At 43.2% G+C, this 19530-nt stretch overlaps 1 protein-coding gene across 1 annotated transcript; it reads right to left on the reverse strand.

Annotated features, from left to right (window-relative positions):
• Nucleotides 1-711: 711 nt before the first annotated feature.
• On the reverse strand, nucleotides 712-18643 carry selenol (selenoprotein L). The gene is made up of 10 exons (XM_080790929.1): nucleotides 18581-18643; nucleotides 17384-17669; nucleotides 15711-15789; nucleotides 12433-12486; nucleotides 11044-11089; nucleotides 9306-9439; nucleotides 8169-8283; nucleotides 4059-4181; nucleotides 3418-3555; nucleotides 712-951 (listed from the first exon to the last, which is right to left on the reverse strand). Exons 2-10 carry the CDS (start codon nucleotides 17493-17495, stop codon nucleotides 817-819), a joined length of 936 nt encoding a protein of 311 aa, XP_080647055.1. The 5' UTR covers nucleotides 17496-17669; nucleotides 18581-18643; the 3' UTR covers nucleotides 712-816.
• Nucleotides 18644-19530: the final 887 nt, after the last annotated feature.

A 19530-nucleotide genomic window follows, 5' to 3' on the forward strand; every position in this document is an offset into this window, starting at 1 on the left:
CGCTGATGCAAAGCCCACGAAAAAGCCTGTACGACGTCTTCAGTGCAACATGTTTCTATCGGTCACCTCTCTTCATGACGTCATGAGTGTGAGACGTGACGTCATCAATGTGCGCCAAAGAGGTTTTTTTTTGTGTGTGTCGCGTCAGCGCTGCGCTGTCAGAAAAAAGAACACCCTTTGTTCCCCAAAAACTCAACCCCTGTCCTGGTCTGTGGGGCAGCTATGATAGGCTGTTTCTTTGTCTGTCTGAGTGGATTCACAGAGAAGATCGTGTGCACATCGCATCTCAATGCCTATATTTAGGCCCAGGTGCTGGAAGTCAGGCATCAAGGCAAACATCGAGGAAGTTTCGTTGCCTCTAAATAAAGTAACTTACTTTATTTGTAGCCTGTTTTCACCCAAAACTTACTTTATTTAGAGGCAACAAATTGCAACGTTTCGACCTTGTAAGGTCGAAACGTTGCAATTTGTTGCCTCTAAATAAAGTAACTTACCTCTAAATTAAAGTAACTTACTTTATTTATAGCCTGTTTTCACCCAAAATTACTTTATTTAGAGGCAACAATTTGTTGCCTCTAAATAAAGTAAGTCTCGGATCTTACTTTATTTATCTCTAGCATGTCTGCTAGCTAGAGGGCCTTATAGGGCCGATTCATACTCCTATTTTAGAGCCGAATAAAAGTCGTTTGAGGTCATTTGAGGTTCGGGGGGGGTGTTCTTCGGTGCTACTGAAAATTGAAATCCTTTCGGCACTACAGCGCCGAAACAGAGCGGTAAAAATAGGAGTATGAATGGGCCCTTTATAGACGGATGTTTCTATTGGCTGGCAGAGGCGCCGTCACTGGGCACAACCTGCAGCATCTCCGCTAGCGTGGGCCGGTCCATCGGGTTCTTAGACGGATGCGCCAGCAGAACCCGTCCCGCCTGGTCCAGAACGATGTTGCCTCCCAGCTGGAGGAGAGAGAGAGACATGTACAGTATTATAGAAACACACAACAACAACACAGATTAGTGATGTGGACGAGAGACGTTATGAGCTAAAGATGTATTTAATTATGTATATGATTTCATGGAAGAATCGGAGTGCCAACGTGAAAAAAACCCAAAAGAGCCTCTGTTCTAGAGCTATAATCAGACTATGCGTTCTAAATAAACCGATGTGGTCTTTATTGGAGTACGTGAACTATAATTTCGTGTACCGAATGCCAGCGAAGAAACCCATTGGTTATAACTTATAACTTATGTGAAAAAAAACTGCACAGTGGGGATGGAATTGGTTCCCATGACAAAAAAATATTTTCATCACTTGTCGAAACGAAACTCGCAAAGCACACATAATGTAATTCCATAAAGTAATCTACTTCTGGTTTTGCTTGTGGCCTATATATATATATATATATGCCACTGGTTCTCAAGGTGCGGTCCCGGAGACCACCAGGGGTCCAATTGGACCCTTATAGGGGTCTAAAACTGTTTACATAAACCCTTCAGAGTCAGGGACGTGCAGAGTGTGTTAGAGGGGTTAGGTTAGGGGCTGGAATCCGTAAGAGGGCACACTTGGACGAAAATAGCAGATCTACAAGCTCACAATGCGTCGCGCTGAGAGCTTGTAGATCAGCTATTTTCGGCGCGCAACCCAGCACTCTTTAGCTAGTGGAGATGCAGGTGTGTAACGACATGAATTTCTTAACCCATTGACGCCTGGTGCAACGTATACGTTGTTCTACCCTTGATGCCGGCCGCGCTCTCTGTGTCTCATCAGCTGTTGCTATACATGTAGCAACATAACAAAAAAAATCATCAGAATTTGAAGGTTTTCAGAAACCTTAGGTCAGGCCCTATAGAAGGCGTTCCCAGATTCGGCCTCAGGCATCAATGGGTTAAACTAATTTGTTCAACACAAAAAAGTTCAGGAAAAAATGCAAATGATCCTGAATGCAGACTTTGGGCATGGCATGGAAAGGAAAAGGAAAGGAAAGGAGAGGCATTTCTTTCACCATGTAGTAAACGCTGCATTCGTGGTCTGGAGAGGGCAGTTGTTTTACAGACGGGTAAAAGGGCAGGGGCTGAAGGACCCCTTTGATGTCTATGTGTGGACACTGAGCATTGACTACAGTGTAAATTGGGGGCACCTAGTAATAATAAAAGATTGTGTCAAATGGGCGGCCTGAGGGCATATGAAACTAAACCCTAGGGCATATAAAACTGGGGTCTTTGAAATTAAACACATTTACTGCCAGAGTTTCTGTAGAACAGTCTGCACACACTGCCAGTTTTTAAAGTGTTTTTTTTTTAGTGGTGCAACCACTCCTACAACCAGCAAGGTCCGTGTACCTGTTTGTGTACGTCAATGAGCACGAGTGGTGTGCGCATGCGTGAAATTGGAACGACAGAAGTATGTGACATGGCTGCCACCTGCTGGACGCAAATCCAACTTCTGACTGTCTAGGTTCGCTAAAGAAGGAAAGGCTGAGCCAAAATAATAATGAAAAAATAGTTCTCAGTGACGCGGATTGATATCCATAATAAAGCTAATCTGACGGAGCAGAAAGAGAGAGAGAGAGAGGAGGGGGGAGAGAGGTTCACACAGGTGTGATTTTTTTACTAATCTTTTAAGACGCAAATAATATTTTGTTCTATGGCGATGCCACGATGTTCCATAGGCTAGTTATTGCCAGTTAAATATAGCCTGTTTTCTTCCAAAACGCTTTCTGGGGAAAATAAAGCAGAGAATGTTTTATTCTTTATAAATCCTAGAATGGCGGTCAGTGAGCTAAAAGGTTGGAAATTGGTGTTCTACTCCCTCTCTCATCTTTAGGGTTATATATATTTTTTTTCTTTTTGGCTTTTTCTGCCTTGATATTGATAGGATGAAAGTAGCTAGTCTGACAGGAAATGGGGAGACCCCGGACAGTTAGCAGATCTACAAGCTCGTAGCACGGCACCGAGTGCCGCGCTACGAGCTTGTAGATCTGCTTTTTTTAAATTTTATCGTGAAAATGTAGTGCAAATCTTTGAATATATATTCTTTCAGAGCCAACGTTTTTAACTCAAATCTTTGCTTCTGGGGGGGGGGGGGGGGTCCCTGGAATAAGGTATTTTCAGATGGGAGTCGGAGGCCAATTACAGATATTTTTGGGGGTCCTTGACATGAAAACGTCAGGATTTAGAAGACATTTGTAGAATGGGCCCCCCCCCCAGGTCTAAACAGTCTATAGTCCTACTACCTGGTAGATGTCTTCCAGCAGCAGACAGGGTGGTGTGTGTCTAGTACCTGGTAGATGTCCCCAGGTTTAAACAGGTCTATAGTACCTGGTAGATGTCTTCCAGCTGGTCTAAACTAGTACCTGGTAGATGTCTTCCAGCTGGTCTAAACTAGTACCTGGTAGATGTCTTCCAGCTGGTCTAAACTAGTACCTGGTAGATGTCTTCCAGCAGGCGGTTGGGGATGTCGGGGAAGCTCCGATCGGCAGCGATGTACTCCGAGTACTGCAGAAGGCACCTGAACCTCATCACCTTGGCGTAGGACGAGCCCAGGCCGAAGGTCCTGTAGATCTGCAGCGACACACATGTTGGGACATTTAACATCGTTAGTACTGGGCGCCGGGAACCCCTTTTGGTGTTTATAGCACTATGTTATGCTTTAAGCCATTGAAAAATAGCAGACCTACAAGCTCATAGCGCGCCACCGAGTGGCGCGCTACGAGCTTGTAGGTCTGCTATTTTTGCAAAAATCGAAGAATGACTGACGTAGAAACATAGCTTTTTCAGAAAACTGTCAGGATGTAGAAGACATTTGTAGAATCTGATCTCAGGTCAGAATGCGTTAAAGAACCACCATCCGTCTGTGCATTAGAATCTGATCTCAGGTCAGAATGGAGTTGGAGAACATTCCACAGGGGATAGCAGGCCTGTTTCCCATGGGCTTAAATTGAGATACATTTAGGAGTAAAAACTAAAAGCGGTCATAATCAATTCTCTGTGCTGTGGTTTTTAGCTGGGGATTTAGATTGCACTCACACATCCACACGGACACACACGCACAAGCACACACAAACCTTTCTGCTTGGGTCCAACAGCATGTGGTATGTACATCCAGTCTGCTCCAGCCAGAGTCTGGCTCCCTCCACGCCGCCAAACGAGACCACCAAGACCTGCACGGACCGAGCTTCTAGGAGCTCCTACACAGCAAAACATGTCGGTTTAACTCAGACAGCTTTTAGGAGCTCCTACACAGCAAAACATGTTCATTTAACTCAGACAGCTTCTAGGAGCTCCTACACAGCAAAACATGTTGGTTTAACTCAGACAGCTTCTAGGAGCTCCTACACAGCAAAACATGTTGGCACGTCATGAGAACATGTAGAAACACTACAGCATGCAGAGGAGAAGTCATAACAGAACCATCTAAACTCTACAGCATGCAGTCATAACAGAACCATCTAAACACTACAACATGCAGTCATAACAGAACCATCTAAACCAGGGGTAACCAACCAGGGGTTCGCGAGCTACCAGTAGCTCGCAGGAACCTTTCAAGTCGATCGTGAAATGTCAGACCCATTGGAATGCAAATGCTTGCCTTTCAGGCTGCTTTTATATCCTACTCGTCTCTTTGAAAACGCTTCTTTTGATTGTGGGTGGGGGGGCGGACGGATGACGGGGACCAAACGGCGGTGAAAAGTTGACTTCACTGACTGATTTATAAACGGCTTCGAGTCAGTGTTACTTCCATGTTGCGTAGCACTGTCCAATCTTTGGTATCTTTGGCAGCAGCAGCTGTAGGCTATTTTGTCACGATCGCGTTAATGAAACCAAACGCTACACGCGGTGCAGGATTATTATTTCATGTGAATCATGTCAAAATGAAAAGATGATGATGTGGTTGGCACACAGCGCAGCAGCAGCGCAGCAGCAGCGCAGCACAGCGGCCCGAGAACAAAATAAGAAATATAACATTATTCTCCTCCTCCTCCTCCTCCAACAACTCGATAACGTTCTCATTTTAGTTTGTTACTCATTTTCTGAGCCATGCAAAAAAACAACAACCAGCACTGACGAGACGGAGAGGTTCATGTGCCCTGCGCGTAAAGCTTAGCCAGAAACAGGACAGTCATTGCGTCAGCATGGATGTGCTATCGTTTGGGGGTAACGTTTGCGGCTTCCATCTGTTACTTCTCTGACACAGCGCAGTTCAAACAGACTTCAGCCAGTCAATAGTGGGACACCGCACGCTGAGAGCCACATACACAGCTGCATTTGGTTTTTAATTAAGGGCGCGTTCTGAATATACCAGTCTGCAATGCAAACTAATAGGCGAGTGCACTCCGGTGCATATGCAAAGGGAAAGAATGACTTCTGTCCGTGACAATAATCAATGCTACAGTTTGAATTCTGTACACACGCACACAGAGCAAAAAATATGAAATATGAAAACTTGTTGAAGTACAACGCATGAGTCAAGTAGCTGCTTTTGTATCAAACCCTTTCCTCATTACTGAGCCTACTGTCATTGAACTGCTGTCCGATAAAATGCAGGATGTGTTTGCATTAACTTCAGATATTTAAATGGAGATTATTGGATTAGTAAGTGACTGTCACCTGCAGGTCAGAGCTAAAGAGAAGGAATTTTGGTCTCTTGTGAGCAGAGAAGTATCCCCTGATTGTGTCGTGTGGACTCAAGCTGCATGCCTACGTACTTATGTGAAATGGCCTTTTCACAAATGAAAATAATAAAATCCAAGTTTAGAACTCGTATGACTGACTCACATCTTAATGACACCCTCAGACTGGCAATCACTAAATATGAACCAGATTTCAAAACGCTTGCAGATAAAGTGCAGTCACAGCAGTCTCATTAAAGGTGGGCTGACCCTGAGAGTATGTCACCATATCTGTGCAAATATATATGGTCATGTTATGCCTATGTCATTTGAACATCTGCCAATGTGAATATTCATTGAAATGAGAAACAAAATATTTCTAATACTAATTATTTCAAATTTGTCTTAATATTATTTGACATTGATAATATAACTTACTATAAGTATTTATTCTAATTTAAGCTTCAGTCTTTGTGTGGATGTGTGCACATGCATTGAGACTGTCAGAAATAGCAAAAAAACAAGTGTTTTTTCTAACACGTTTTAGTGGTAGATCTTGGCTTACAATTGGGAATAAAATGGGCTCTTGGGCTTGAAAAGGTTGGTTACCACTGATCTAGGCTAAACCACAGCTGTGAGAACACATCATGAGAACATGTAGGCTAAACCACAGCTGTGAGAACACATCATGAGAACATGTATAGGCTAAACCACCAGCTGTGAGAACACATCATGAGAACATGTAGGCTAAACCACAGCTGTGAGAACACAGCATGAGAACATGTAGGCTAAACCACAGCTGTGAGAACACAGCATGAGAACATGTAGGCTAAACCACAGCTGTGAGAACACATCATGAGAACATGTAGGCTAAACCACAGCTGTGAGAACACATCATGAGAACATGTATAGGCTAAACCACAGCTGTGAGAACACATCATGAGAACATGTAGGCTAAACCACCAGCTGTGAGAACACAGCATGAGAACATGTAGGCTAAACCACAGCTGTGAGAACACATCATGAGAACATGTAGGCTAAACCACCAGCTGTGAGAACACATGATATGAGAACATGTAGGCTAAACCACAGCTGTGAGAACACAGCATGAGAACATGTAGGCTAAACCACAGCTGTGAGAACACATCATGAGAACATGTAGGCTAAACCACAGCTGTGAGAACACATCATAAGAACATGTAGGCTAAACCACAGCTGTGAGAACACATCATAAGAACATGTAGGCTAAACCACAGCTGTGAGAACACATGATATGAGAACATGTAGGCTAAACCACCAGCTGTGAGAACACAGCATGAGAACATGTAGGCTAAACCACAGCTGTGAGAACACATCATGAGAACATGTAGGCTAAACCACCAGCTGTGAGAACACATGATATGAGAACATGTAGGCTAAACCACAGCTGTGAGAACACAGCATGAGAACATGTAGGCTAAACCACAGCTGTGAGAACACATCATGAGAACATGTAGGCTAAACCACAGCTGTGAGAACACATCATAAGAACATGTAGGCTAAACCACAGCTGTGAGAACACATCATAAGAACATGTAGGCTAAACCACAGCTGTGAGAACACATCATAAGAACATGTAGGCTAAACCACAGCTGTGAGAACACATCATAAGAACATGTAGGCTAAACCACAGCTGTGAGAACACATCATAAGAACATGTAGGCTAAACCACAGCTGTGAGAACACATCATGAGAACATGTGTAGGCTAAACCACCAGCTGTGAGAACACAGCATGAGAACATGTATAGGCTAAACCACAGCTGTGAGAACACAGCATGAGAACATGTATAGGCTAAACCACAGCTGTGAGAACACATCATGAGAACATGTAGGCTAAACCACAGCTGTGAGAACACATCATGAGAACATGTAGGCTAAACCACCAGCTGTGAGAACACAGCATGAGAACATGTATAGGCTAAACCACAGCTGTGAGAACACATCATGAGAACATGTAGGCTAAACCACAGCTGTGAGAACACATCATGAGAACATGTAGGCTAAACCACAGCTGTGAGAACACATCATGAGAACATGTAGGCTAAACCACCAGCTGTGAGAACACATCATGAGAACATGTAGGCTAAACCACCAGCTGTGAGAACACATCATGAGAACATGTATAGGCTAAACCACAGCTGTGAGAACACATCATGAGAACATGTAGGCTAAACCACCAGCTGTGAGAACACATCATGAGAACATGTAGGCTAAACCACCAGCTGTGAGAACACATCATGAGAACATGTATAGGCTAAACCACAGCTGTGAGAACACATCATGAGAACATGTATAGGCTAAACCACAGCTGTGAGAACACATGATATGAGAACATGTATAGGCTAAACCACCAGCTGTGAGAACACATGATATGAGAACATGTATAGGCTAAACCACAGCTGTGAGAACACATGATATGAGAACATGTATAGGCTAAACCACAGCTGTGAGAACACATCATGAGAACATGTATAGGCTAAACCACCAGCTGTGAGAACACATGAGAACATGTAGGCTAAACCAACCTTGTTGGCCAGTAGCTCGGTCACATGGTCTCGTCACGGAAGTCACCCGAAGTGTCTGATGAGAACCAGCAGGAGACTCTGTCCTCTGCCGAAGTACTGTCCCAGAGTCACACCCCTAAAGGAGAGGAAAGGTACCATGTTTACCCAGGGTGACTGGACTAAGGAAAGGAAAGGTACTATGTTTACCCAGAGTCACACCCCTAAAGGAAAGGAAAGGAAAGGTACCATGTTTACCCAGAGTCACACCCCTAAAGGAAAGGAAAGGAAAGGTACCATGTTTACCCAGAGTCACACCCCTAAAGGAGAGGAAAGGAAAGGTACCATGTTTACCCAGGGTGACTGGACTAAGGAAAGGAAAGGTACTATGTTTACCCAGGGTAACTGGACTAAGGAAAGGAAAGGTACTATGTTTACCCTGCAGGGTAACTGGACTAAGGAAAGGAAAGGTACCATGTTTACCCTGCAGGGTAACTGGACTAAGGAAAGGAAAGGTACTATGTTTACCCTGCAGGGTAACTGGACTAAGGAAAGGAAAGGTACCATGTTTACCCTGCAGGGTAACTGGACTAAGGAAAGGAAAGGTACTATGTTTACCCTGCAGGGTAACTGGACTAAGGAAAGGAAAGGTACTATGTTTACCCTGCAGGGTAACTGGACTAAGGAAAGGAAAGGTACTATGTTTACCCTGCAGGGTAACTGGACTAAGGAAAGGAAAGGTACTATGTTTAGCCTGCAGGGTAACTGGACTAAGGAAAGGAAAGGTACTATGTTTACCCTGCAGGGTAACTGGACTAAGGAAAGGAAAGTTACCATGTTTACCCAGGGTAACTGGACTAAGGAAAGGAAAGGTACTATGTTTACCCAGGGTAACTGGACTAAGCTCAAGAACTTGTTTACAGCCAGGCCCTGCTCATAGAACATTTCATGGTAGGGGTTCAATGCCTTGTCCATAAAGGGCACTTCAGCGGTGGTCATTTTAACGTGCCGGTCCGGGGATACGAACTATAGCGACCTTTCCGATATCAAGACCGCTCCGCAAACCGTTCGGCCACCGCTGCCTAACACACACAAAACGACAGTGATGCCAACGTTGAAGCCACCAGCTGCGTGCGTGTGTGTGTGCGTGCGTGGACTCACTCTCCGCTGCGCGCGTCGGTCAGTGCCACATCAGCACTGAGGCTGTCCGTGGTGGAGATCTGGAGATCTGCCAACTGTCCGTCTGTGGTCTGCAGCTTCTCGTCCACATGCTCCAGGAACATGTCCCACTCACTCTGCGCACACACACACACACACACACACGCACACGCACACACACACGCACACGCACACGCACACGCACACGCACACGCACACGCGCACACACACACACACACACACACACACACACACACACACACAATTAATGATGAAGTTATTGCATGTCTTAGACACATTTCCAAAGTAAGACAAAATCAGCTGGACAGTCCGTCACGACACTCACTTAGAAATAGACACTATAATTCAATTGGTAATAGTGTTTAGAAATAGACACTATAATTCAATTGGAGCCGTATTATTAGACTTTTAGCGTCTTATTGTCAGGCCTGACAAAAAGACAAAAAAAAGTTCATAATATGATCTCGTCTTGGCTCAAAGGTCTGAGGAACACACTAGTGTCAACAGCTGTTAAATGAATGTAGCTGAATTTCATCACCGTCTAAACACGCCATTTTAATGGAATTAGAGACGGCTGCCCGGTATAGTGTGGAAACAACTGCTTGGCGGACCAGATGGGTGATTATTATTCTTTTCTTTCAAATATATTTTTTTTGTAACCCATTTTTCACCCGTGTCAATCATCTAATGTGATCCTGGACTCTACACACCCTCCGCCAACCTGGGGAGAGCAACGGACTTGAACTCATGCTTCCTTCATGCCCGAGTGTCCAAGTTGCTCCTTTACAACCTGACAGGGGGGAGTTTCCCTGGTTGGACGTAGCGCGTGGAAGGAACACGTTATTCCAACCAGTTCCTTTCCCCTCCATCAGGCGCCCCGGCTGGCCAGGGGGAGGCAGTTTAGTGACCAGGATTACTGCAGAACACCCTCCTCAATGGCCCCTGGGGACCCCCAGAACACCCTCCTCAAGGGGCCACTGTGGACCCCCAGAACACCCTCCTCAAGGGGCCACTGGGGACCCCAGAACACCCTCCTCAAGGGCCCCTGGGGGTCCCAGGACATCACTTTGAGGACCACTGCTCTCTGGGAGGCATAAATCCCCCTCAATACCTAAAGAGATTAACATAGTGAAAACCTGTGACCACAGCAGAGGCAACAATAGACCACTGTGTCGCAAACCACAAAGGTCAAAGGGCAGCCTGGAGAATTACAATATAATCCTTGACACAGAGATCAGATCAGCCACGTAAGAATGCCAGCTTAACTGGAATTGTTGATCGTACCAATTTAGGATTTTTCTTTAGCAGACGCTCGATATTAATCTAGAGCGTGTTACATGTGTTGATGTGTAGTCTGTAGTGTGTTATTTGGCAAAGACTTTGTTTGGGTTAGTCTTTATTTATAACATTTTTCATTCTGTACCAGTATAAAACATTGAAATTAAGTGAAGTGAATGTTTAAATTTAAATCATCCACGTCCGGCCGGGGAAACTCCCCCCAGTCAGGTGTAAAGAAACAGCTTGGACTCCTCATGCATAGAAGGAAGCATGAGGTCAGTCTGCTGCCCCCCCCCCCCAGGTTGGCAGAGGAGTCTTGATTACATTAGAGAATTATTGACACTGGGTGGAAAGAAATGCGTTGCAAAATCGTGGGATAAAGATTATTAAAAAATATAATAGGCCTAAATCAGAAAGAGGCGACAGAAAAGCGATAACAAACCTCCAACTGCAGGAGGTCGTCCACTTGTTCTCTGACATCGGCAACGCTGGAAAACACAACAGGGAAAGTGTGGCCAATCAACACAATGTAATAGCATATACACCTTATTGGCCAAAATACTAGGGCAAAATATACCGTAAATACTTTGAAATGCTAGTATAGGCTGACCTTGGCACAATGTGCATGTGTTTGAAATAAAGTGCATCAATAGCATAGTAGTATATATGTATAGTTTATATGTATAGTTTCATTATATAGATATTCCACTGTTACTTTCTTAGCTTACGCATGTTTCATGATAAATGCTTTCATGTGACGTATTGCCATGCTTTTTGTTCTTGCTTAATGTAAATCGCTCTGGATTAAGAGCGTCTGCTAAATGCCTGAATTGTAAATTGTAATCAATTCTGCCTCACTCAGACAATTTAATTGATTACTATGTTATATTGTAGCTTTTGGAATAATAGCAGATCTACAAGCTCATAGCGTGTGAAAGTGTGGCGCAAATCTTTGAATATATATTATTTCAGAGCGAACGTTTTTAACTAAAATCTTTGCTGCTGGGGGGGGGGGGGGGGGTCGCCTGCCAATTACATATCATTTTTGGGGTGTATAGAAAAACACTGACATAGAAACATAGGTTTTTCAGAAAACTGTCATGATTTAGAAGACATTTGTAGATTCTGGTGTCAGTCCTAAATGGGTTAATTGCATTAACCCATTTTGGTGTTTTAAGCATTACGTTATACTTTAGGTATTGGAAAATAGCAGATCTACAAGCACATAGCGAGCCACCGAGTGGCACGCTAAAAGCTTGTAGGACTGCTATTTTTGAAAAATCGTGAAAATGCGGCACAAATCTTTGAAAATTGAACATATATTCTTTCAGAAGACTTTTTGTTTTATTTCGACGTCAGGCCTAAATGGGTTAAAATCACATTAGTGTTCATGCACTGGTGACCTACAGTGTTTATACAATGTATTGATTGTATTAGCAGTGGTTGTGTTGCTTACACACAAAGATTATAGCTCACCTCACTCACCCTATATAAATTATCTGTATCCATTACCGCCCCATTACCGCCAGCAAACTCTTTGTACTAAAGTGGCCAAGGAGTTACTGGTAATATGGCTATGAATAAAACAACAATAAGTGTGAAAAGGGTCTGAGAAATGTTCATCTTTCATGGCTGTGATCCCAATAAACCCTGTCCCAGTCCAGGCAGCACTTCTCCAAATCTTACCAGGAAAGGGAAGCCAATCTCTGGACATATTATTTCGACTTTGGGTGGGACCACTTTTAACCAAACGTCTAGCTTAGCTATAGCGTGTATATTTGCACAACATGGTTCATAGTTTTGTTAAACTATTAGTTACAGTATTACTCACTGATAAGACGCCTGCCATATCGTCTCCGCTTCACTCCTCTTCTTCACTCCAAGGCTGGTGAAATAAAAACATCAAATATTGTTAGTGTTCAACATGGGGTGGAGTGGTTACTTTAGTTTAATGCCTTGTAATGGCATATGGTAGCAGGCTAATAACCACAACAACAGCACACATCACAACTAAAGGTACTGCTCATTTAACTCATTTAGCTGCATTTAGGTTTAGGTTTATTTATTTAGCATGTAGTACAAACAAATAGACAATAACATATCAAAGAACAAAAATACAATGCAAGGAATGCATCCTACTTCCATGCTTCCTACAGGAAAGGATTCCAAATAAGCCAGCTGTCTTCTTGGCTTATTTGGAATCCTTTCCTGTAGGGAAGAGGTCATTGGTTTAAACAGATTAAAAGTTCATAAAGAACAGTACATAAGTCTACAAGTTGGCAAAGGGGGGCAGCTGTGCAGTAAAGAAGGACTGCACAAAAAACAGAAATAAACAATACAACAACAAACACACAAAAGAAAATATAACGGCAAGGTAAAACATGTAATCTACAGAGAGGAAGAAATAAGATATTTCTTTAGATGTTTTTTGAATATTGGCAAGGATACTGAGGATTTAAGTGAAACATCTATAGGGAGTTCATAGATGAGGGCCTCTACATTGTCTGTCGGGTGGAACCCTCTTCATTATGTCCATCAAAACAGTTACTTTTCAGGATTCAAATCCAAAAAGTTGCAGCTCAAAATGTGGCGCGTTTGGAGCTAGTGGATCGCAATAGCTGTACTATGATCAAGTAGGGTGATAATTTACAAAATAAATACATTAAATAAAAGTTAAAATCTGGAGATAAGAGAATTTCTGCCTAATAGCACGATATATACTGTAGCAACATTTGTTTTTCAGAAAACTGTTTTAGACGACATTTGTAGAATCTGCCTAAGATCAGGTCTTGAAGCAATATGCTTTGACTACTTTCTTCCTTGGGTTATGTTTAACTGTAAAAACCTCTTTTGTATTGTTTTATCTGCTTCTTCACTTGCATTACATACTGTAGGCCTAGCTGATCATTTGGAGCTGGTGTCTGGGTTAATTGTCTTTTGACAGCTAGAGCCAAGAGGACCAAACAACCACCAAGAATGCTGCTCTACCTCCTCCTGAGCCACTGCTGCCCCCTAGTGGTGGATCTCTGTTCCTCCCTTCCTCTCCTACTGATTCTTTCCACTGCTGAACTGTTAAAGGGACACTTCTGATCCTTCCTTCATTTCATTTCTATAGCATTGATAAATGTGACGGCTGAAATCAATCTGGCACGCCCTATGAAATCAAGCCTCGCCTCGTTTTTTTTGCGACATGAACAACTGCAATACGACCACCAAAACAACGCATTGGGAACCATGGTTGCATGATGGAAAAAGCCAATAAAAAATGTTTCCCCCGCTTGCCACATTTGCATTCGAGCGACGCGTCGGGTTATCCTTAACGAGGAGATTGCACACATACCGCCACTCCAGAAAGACATGGGCCTGCATCCTGTAGATTAGGATACATAGGGCGTAGGCTACCCCCGTTGGGAGACTTGACTCCAGCTGCAGCAGTCCACTCTGCACTAGCCTGTCTCTCCACTCTGCACTAGCCTACTCTCCGTCCACTCTGCACTAGCCTACTGTCCACTCTGCACTAGCCTACTCTCAGTCCACTCTGCACTAGCCTACTCTCAGTCCACTCTGCACTAGCCTACTGTCCACTCTGCACTAGCCTACTCTCCACTCTGCACTAGCCTACTCTCAGTCCACTCTGCACTAGCCTACTGTCCACTCTGCACTAGCCTACTGTCCACTCTGCACTAGCCTACTCTCCACTCTGCACTAGCCTACTCTCCACTCTGCACTAGCCTACTGTCCACTCTGCACTAGCCTACTCTCAGTCCACTCTGCACTAGCCTACTGTCCACTCTGCACTAGCCTGCTCTCAGTCCACTCTGCACTAGCCTACTGTCCACTCTGCACTAGCCTACTGTCCACTCTGCACTAGCCTACTGTCCACTCTGCACTAGCCTACTCTCCACTCTGCACTAGCCTACTCTCCACTCTGCACTAGCCTACTGTCCACTCTGCACTAGCCTACTCTCTGTCCCACTCTGCACTAGCCTACTCTCAGTCCACTCTGCACTAGCCTACTCTCAGTTCCACTCTGCACTAGCCTACTGTCCACTCTGCACTAGCCTACTGTCCACTCTGCACTAGCCTACTCTCAGTCCACTCTGCACTAGCTACTGTCCACTCTGCACTAGCCTACTCTCCACTCTGCACTAGCCTACTGTCCACTCTGCACTAGCCTACTCTCCAACGTCCCCTCCAAGTCAGGAAAATATCCCAGCACAGCTGCACAAATCCTCGCATGTATGCACTCATGCAAAACACTGTTAGACCCGAGTTAAAAACATTCACTTTGAAAGATATATATTCAAAAATTTACGATTTTTCAATAATAGCAGACCTATAAGCTCATAGCGCGCCTGCTAATTTTTCAATAGCTAAATTATAACATAATGTTTAAAACACCAAAAGGGTTCCCGCCCCAAAATGGGTTAAATGGCATCTAAGCATCTAACTTGCAACATGGTTTTTAATTGCGCGATTTTAATTGCTTGTAGGCTACACTTTGGAAATGTCCTAACCAATTTCATATGACATGCTTTTACAAAATATATATTTCTCACGTGTATAATATGTATTCATTTTATATGCATTTTAGGAGTGAAAACATTATGTTTAGATAGATGCCTGTGACAGCCTGTCAGCTGGTCAGACAATGCTGCTGCCGTGATATTTGTCTGGGGCACACGTTCAAATTGAAGTTCAAGTGGAATGATAAATGCCGAAAATTGCGGTGATTTCCGGTGTGCGCCCATAATTTGGGCGTACGCCGCGTTGATAAATGAGGGCCTTATTAGTGAATACATTCTATGCAATGGTACGAAGACGTGCATATAGTGCATATAGCACCGCCGAAGGTCTTAGGACCGAAACGTTTGCTTTTTAATTGCACTTTGAGCACAGAGCACTTTAAGAGCATGATAGTCTAAGGACTCATAGTCTAAGGAGTTTTAATTCTATGTTCTATACGGTGAGCGAGTCTTTCCCTGTCAAAGTTTCCCTTATGGTACGAAAAACACAAGCAGTAAGAACCACAAATGCATTTTTTAAGAAGTCTTTTCACTCAATATTCACAGAACTCACACACATAATAGGAAGATATAATAAGAGCACCTTGTGTAGAAGTCGGCCCCTGCTGTCATCAGGCCAAATAGAGTGCTGATCTTATTGGGAACAAACTCTTCCAGGGAGGCTGTAACGAGAACAAGGAGGCATTGGTGATCTTATTGGGAACAAACTCTTCCAGGGTGTAACGAGAACAAGGAGGCATTGGTGATCTTATTGGAACAAACTCTTCAGGGTGTAACGAGAACAAGGAGGCATTGGTGATCTTATAGGGAACAAACTCTTCCAGGGTGTAACGAGAACAAGGAGGCATTGGTGATCTTATTGGGAACAAACTCTTCCAGGGAGGCTGTAACGAGAACAAGGAGGCATTGGTGATCTTATAGGGAACAAACTCTTCCAGGGTGTAACGAGAACAAGGAGGCATTGGTGATCTTATTGGGAACAAACTCTTCCAGGGTGTAACGAGAACAAGGAGGCATTGGTGATCTTATAGGGAACAAACTCTTCCAGGGTGTAACGAAACAAGGAGGCATTGGTGATCTTATTGGGAACAAACTCTTCCAGGGTCTAACGAGAACAAGGAGGCATTGGTGTGGTCGTTGGAATGATTTTGCAATAACCAATTTGATTTTCTTTTTTTTTTAAAGAAAAATATTTTTCTGAAAAACCTCATGTTTCTGTATCAGTGGTTCTCAATATTTCATGTCAAGGACCCCCAAAAATTGGCCGCCGCCGACACCCATGTGAAAATATGTAGTTCCAGGGACCCCCCCCCCCCCCCCCCCCCCCAGAAGCAAAGATTTGAGTTTAAAACTGAAACTCTGAAAGGATATATATATATATATATTTCACGATTTTTCAAAAATAGCAGACCTATACAAGTTCATATAGCTTGTACATCTGCTAATAGCTAAAGTATAACATGATGCTTGAAACACCAAAAGGGGGTTCCCTGTTCAAAATAATGTCTTTAGTGCAAAGAGCATGACAAGGATTACAGTGCCTTGCTCGATTTGACATTTCACTGGCTCTGTAATCCTATGTTATGCTCTGTGTTTAGGGTTACTGAGTTACTATGCCAACAAGCACATTAAGAATATTAATTCTTGAAACAAGCATGAGGTCGATTCTGACTGTACACATGCCATTTAAACCATTTTGGGCATGAGGAACCTGTCGTATAATTTTATAAATGAAACCATCACACCTAGCAGAGCCAGGTTACTTGACTATGCGTGATTGCTTTTCAAACTTGCAGACAGACAGACAGACTCCAACAATTGGTTCACAGACATGTATGATATAGTATGAATTATTGATTCCTGGATACGACAAACCGCTTTTACATTATGTTATAATTTTGCTATTGAAAAATAGCAGATCTAGTACAAGCTCATACGAGCTTGTAGGTCTGCTATTTTTGGAAAAACCGTGAAAATATTTATCTCAGAAAACCGGAGGATTTAGAAGATTTATTTTATTTTATTTTGAGGTCAGGCCTAAATGGGTTAAGAGGCACAAACACGGTATATTTAACGTCTGCTTTTTTTTTGCGATAAATAATCAAAATAATAAGTAACAACAAATTGATTTGCGGCTTATAGCATCACGTCCTCTCATCATGTCTGATGACTCTTCCATCAAGTCCATAATTGTATACAATATACAGTAGGCTATATTATGAATGTCTTCAGAATAAATACTAAACAGATTCTCACCTTCCGCCTCTTGCTTGGCGTTCTGTAACATGAGCCTGCCCAGGTTCACCAAGAGTGTCAGACCGCTGATTAGGGTGTCGTCGTCTGCATGAGCACTCACGACCTCGGCCATGCCTGCCACCTGATTCCCCTCCCTGGCTTCACGGACGGTCAGATGGGTAGTGGGTGCCACCTGATTCCCCTCCCTGGCTTCACAGTCGGTCAGATGGGTAGTGGGTGCCACCTGATTCCCCTCCCTGGCTTCACGCACGGTCAAATGGTTAGTGGGTGCTGGGCTCCAATTTCCCTATACAGCCAATAAAAGGCACCTCCTGGTGAGAAGCGATATATGACAAACGGCAAGGGAGGAGCATATTCTGTGCTGTCTGGGAGAGAAACCACCTAACTCCGAAATGTTCATTTTTCATGAAAATGAAAAATATAGGCTACGGTTATCAGAAAACCTTGTATATATATATATATATTTTTTTTTTAAACACAAAGCAATACAGCCTCATCAAAACTTGGTGTTGTGACTTTATGTATTGTTCAATTACTTGCATGAGAAGTGGGAGAGGTGGTGGAGTATAGTTGCTTTATAGCACAGTTTGAGGGGCCAATGGAGTTTAGGGGTCAAGGACCCCTAAATTGACACTAATTACTAATTAGCCCGCGGACCCCCATTTGAAAATACATGCCAGGGACCCCCATGAGTTTGAAATGCATTAGTCTACGGACCGCCCCCATTTAAATGGCATTTCTATCTCTGGGACCCCCAATTTATATTGTAAAATCAACGTTAATTTAACTCTGAGAGTGTACAAATGGAACCAAATGGACCTGTTTAGGGTCCATTTGTACACTCTCAGAGTTGTATACAGACCCATATTGGGTCCATTTGGTTCCTAACTTAACTATCATTTAGGTTCACTTTGGGAACCAGTCTGAGCTATGGCACTAAGCACCATCACGTGGTCACCACGGGTTCCACAGACACAAGTCATGCAAAGAGTATTAAGGACTGCTCAGCCAGCCAGTCCAACTAATAAATAAACTATGATCACAGCTGTGAGCGAACGCCGTCATCAATATAAGATTAATGAAAACAAGTTTTTTTTTAACATGAGCACGGTAAAACTTGAACAAACATCTATAAGAGCAGTAGCCTGCGCTAGTAGTCAAATATACCCATAAGTTAACGTTATAGTATAGGCTTACCAATACGCACACGTCCTCTTTTGGGGGGGCTGTCCGGGGGGCTATAAATTCCTTCAAATGTCCGGGGTTTTACACGTATCTGCACGCTCAGTCACCATTCAGATTTCAGACCAATGTTAGTGTGTAAGTGTATATTACAATGCACGTTCAATACACAAACCTGTGGTAGTGCACAAATAATGCTAGCCTACATTGGGATGGTAGATTTGTCAAGAAATTAGAAAAATAATAAACACGTTCCAACCTGGTGAAGTTCTAGTTCAACGGCTACTAACTAGTAGCATGACTCATCACAACCAGGACGGACCGTCTCGTCTCCAGCCTTGCTTGTTGTTTGGAACTAGTCTGACACCTAGTGGTGAAAAGTGTACATTTCAGGGACATCTGTATCCGGATCTGTAAATGCATTATTATGACCAACAAAAAACACCACAAAATACGTAATAAATTACGTATTTTAAGTGAAAATGTATGTACATTCAAAACATAAAATATGCTAATATTACCAAAAACATATTACATGACTAAATGAAGACCTTTCTTTTTTTTACCATAGGAAAATGTCAAAATAAATAAACTAAAGAAAAGACAATTCACCCCAGAATAGATGCTTCAAGTATGAAGTTATTTTTCAATCTGTCATAATAATGGAAACTATTGTTTTCCTCGATCGTCACATACTGTATGTTAGAGGGGAACATCAACATATTTAATGTACTGTATTATATGACATAAATGTAAGGTTCTATAAAGTAAGTAATAATGTAATTCAGGGGTGCAGTTATTTATAGGGGTGACCTGAGACAGTGGTTCCCCCAAAAGTGGGGTCCGGGGACCCCCAAGGGTCCTTGAGGGAGTTCCAGGGGGTCCCCAGGCCAAATGATAGTTAGGAAGTAACTCTCTGTAACTCTCTGAGAAATGCCATTAAATGGGGAACCGTAGCCGATTTC

Source organism: Protomyctophum bolini, assembly GCF_963924005.1.
Source record: "Protomyctophum bolini genome assembly, chromosome: 19".
In the NCBI taxonomy this organism is placed as follows: domain Eukaryota; kingdom Metazoa; phylum Chordata; class Actinopteri; order Myctophiformes; family Myctophidae; genus Protomyctophum; species Protomyctophum bolini.